At 37.8% G+C, this 2,939-nt stretch overlaps 1 protein-coding gene across 1 annotated transcript; it reads right to left on the reverse strand.

The window, feature by feature from the left end:
- Nucleotides 1-320: 320 nt before the first annotated feature.
- On the reverse strand, nucleotides 321-2,307 carry LOC142209036 (nicotinamide N-methyltransferase-like). The gene is made up of 3 exons (XM_075277972.1): nucleotides 2,127-2,307; nucleotides 1,451-1,658; nucleotides 321-741 (listed from the first exon to the last, which is right to left on the reverse strand). The coding sequence occupies exons 1-3, from the start codon at nucleotides 2,275-2,277 to the stop codon at nucleotides 321-323; spliced, it is 780 nt and encodes a 259-aa protein (XP_075134073.1). The 5' UTR covers nucleotides 2,278-2,307.
- Nucleotides 2,308-2,939: the final 632 nt, after the last annotated feature.

Here is a 2,939-nt window from a genome sequence, read left to right on the forward strand (position 1 = left end):
CACAGCTTCTTGTCTGATATTTAAAGACTCGATTTAAAGCTTTATATCTGAGACCTACAGACGTAAGAAAAATGATCAGTCTCCTATGAAGAGAGGCTTAAGTGTATGGAAAACCATATTTGCTGTGTTTCTATGCAGAGTGATCAGGAAAGGCAAATACAATGTACTTTTCATTGTTAGACGAGGGACACCTGTTCAGTTTAAAATTATGTTGGAGCGTTCTATTAGAGATATACATTGGCAAATCTTCATGGTTTATAACTGCAATGAAGCCCTGACAAGAGTCTAATCAGATCAGTTCACTGTATTTCTACCTAGATCTACTTCTTGTGAGCTACAATGAATACAATAGCTTTATAGTCAATAAGGTCACTCACAGCTGTTCTCTTATGGACCTTACAGACATTTATGATAAAACCTTCTCCTTCTAGAGCTTTCCTGGCAAACTCCTCGTCATAGTTCAAACCATGGAACTTGTCTTTCCCCACCATGTAATATGTCCTACCTAAACACCCAATTAATATGAAGTGTCCTCCAGGTTTCAGTAATCTTGAGAACTTCCTGAGATATCTGATGAAATCATCATGGTCTTTGCTGATCACATCTAACAGCCAAGCACTGATGATACAATCGGCTGGAGGTAAAACTATCGGCTCTGTCATATTTTCTTTCTCGAGGTCACATTTCACAACATGTTGCATTGATGATCTCACTTTTACTTCTTTGTCCTCCAACTGGTGACTGAAAGAAATGGGAAAAGTATAAAAAGTGATTGTCCCATAGTCAACACCAATTAATGCTCGATAGCCATCTCTGGAATATTGAGCTCCAAATACTGGTGGAGAGACTTGAATTGAATCCAACTGCCTCCTACTGTGCCTTTCCAAAAGATCCCATTATTATAGCAATAAAAATGGATGAGAATATTAGGGCATTGTCCAAGACTTAATATGAACCAATTCCAGACAATTGCCATGCTCTTATGATGGGTGTCAAGTATTTAAATATGGCGGTCATTCAGGAGCTGAGTGGGTGCCATAGATGCCAGGTTGCATGGTATTCATTTGTATTATAGGCCACTCTACTTTCTATTAGGATATATTGTATATATTTTGCAGAATCATATAACTATTGTAATCCTGACTGTGTATTTAACCAGTAATATCTCTGACTTGCAATCTATATTATTTCTAATCTCCACTCTCAAATAACACCAATATCAAGTTCCTACATTTTTATAACCCATGAGAAAATTATTTGAAGTCCCCTTCCCTCAGACTCATTTTGTCTACATTTTATAAAGCTAGTCAAAGAGAGTCAGTCAAAGAAGCCAGACGACAAATAGGGATTTGGGATTTCACATAAAGGAGACAAAAATTGATGCAAATACTGCCTGAAAATCAAAATTTGTCTGAAAAGCTGTGCTTTAATAGTTGGACAAATACTTCACCTTTTTCCTTCTATGTCCACATGATGTTTTGCAGCATGTCCCCAATGAAAGGCTCCGGTACGTTTGTCCACCCATCTTTTCAGCTCCATGATACATCTGTCTTTGATCTTCAGCACTATGATGTCTTTGAAAAACTCACAGGCTGAATACAGATGATGAATCAGGGAACCTTTGCTGAGGTCAAGTAAGATGTCTCCTTTAATATGACCTGTAGGAAAAATGCAAATGTTGAAGCAGCCAACATATTAAATCATAATATAAAGGATGTGTAGAGATAATATAAGTTTCTATCTTCTCCAGAAAATATGGAAATATTGCTTCATAAACACCCCAAAACATGTCCATGTCATCGCTGAGTCCCAATCACCCTGGGCGCACAACGTCATAGAGTGTCTGACTCTACAAGGAGGCACAAAAGAAGTAATGGAAGGTGAATATAAATCTTTATCTTTCTCGCTTCCACTGGGCACCCCTTGGTATAATAATTTAACATCTGGTTCTATCCGAACATGTCCAAACCAAAACCAACTGGAGGATTCCTTAATTTGAGACAAGGTGGGATGAGACAAATCTTCAGAGGTTCGCTCATCTTCAGACTTTATCAACTAGTTTTCCTGATCTAAGTTTGCCCAGTTTGAATACTAATAAATTAAACCTAGACAGTCCAGATACAAACCTGTGGTGAAGGCTTTTGTAAGACATTCAATGGGAAATACCAAGCCATCCTTTCCAAAGATAATTTCAGCTTTATCTGAAAAATAATGTTCCAGATATTTCCTGGAATCATGGCCGTGTACAGAATAGAGTTTATAAGTACAGGGATCCATCGTGTAGTCTTGTGGTACAGATGATGGGATTCCTTCTAGACTGGTGCACAAGGTCTGTATAGAAGTATTCTAACTAGCAAACTCATCACATCATAAGTTTTTATATTCATGAGCCAGTCATAGGAACAGAAAATCACATGAAAAAATAAAGATCAATTTCAATATTTACTTTTTCTAGTCATTCCCTTATCATTCCATGTTGTATTTATGTATCATGATCAAGAGGCAATATATGTTCATTGGCAGATATAAGTAACATGCCATCATGGCACCCACGTGATCAGCAGAAGGCCAGCTGTTACACATGGGTGGGCTATTGTGGCAACTGCCCCATCAGAGACCTTCCATTCAGATGCTGGAGTCAATGGATACCATAGATATCTGCCATAGGTATCTAAGTTGTTACTCAGAAGGAAATCGGACATCCATGCAGACTGTGATAGTCAGAGGACTACCAATGGTCAGAAGTCTACTATGGCCACTTTCATACTGCTCCTTGTACAGCTGAAGCAAAATAAAAAACTTTTTTAAGTTAAAAATTTTATAAATATTTGATGTTGCTTATTTGAACTGACCCATAGAGAAAAGTTAATGTGTAATTAGAAGTTATTAGAGGGGCAACACAGTGGCTCAGTGGTTAGCACTGCAGTGCTGGAGTCCTG

The sequence above is a fragment of the Leptodactylus fuscus genome, chromosome 6, assembly GCF_031893055.1.
Source record: "Leptodactylus fuscus isolate aLepFus1 chromosome 6, aLepFus1.hap2, whole genome shotgun sequence".
In the NCBI taxonomy this organism is placed as follows: Eukaryota; Metazoa; Chordata; class Amphibia; order Anura; family Leptodactylidae; genus Leptodactylus; species Leptodactylus fuscus.

Excerpts from the sequence above, each read along its gene's own strand:
- LOC142209036 (XM_075277972.1), bottom strand. The coding sequence starts at position 2,277 with ATGGATCCCTGTACTTATAAACTCTATTCTGTACACGGCCATGATTCC. Across the intron at positions 1,659-2,126 it reads TACAAAAGCCTTCACCACAG|GTCATATTAAAGGAGACATC; the intron begins GTTTGTATCTGG and ends TTTTTCCTACAG. Across the intron at positions 742-1,450 it reads GTGGACATAGAAGGAAAAAG|TCACCAGTTGGAGGACAAAG; the intron begins GTGAAGTATTTG and ends CATTTCTTTCAG.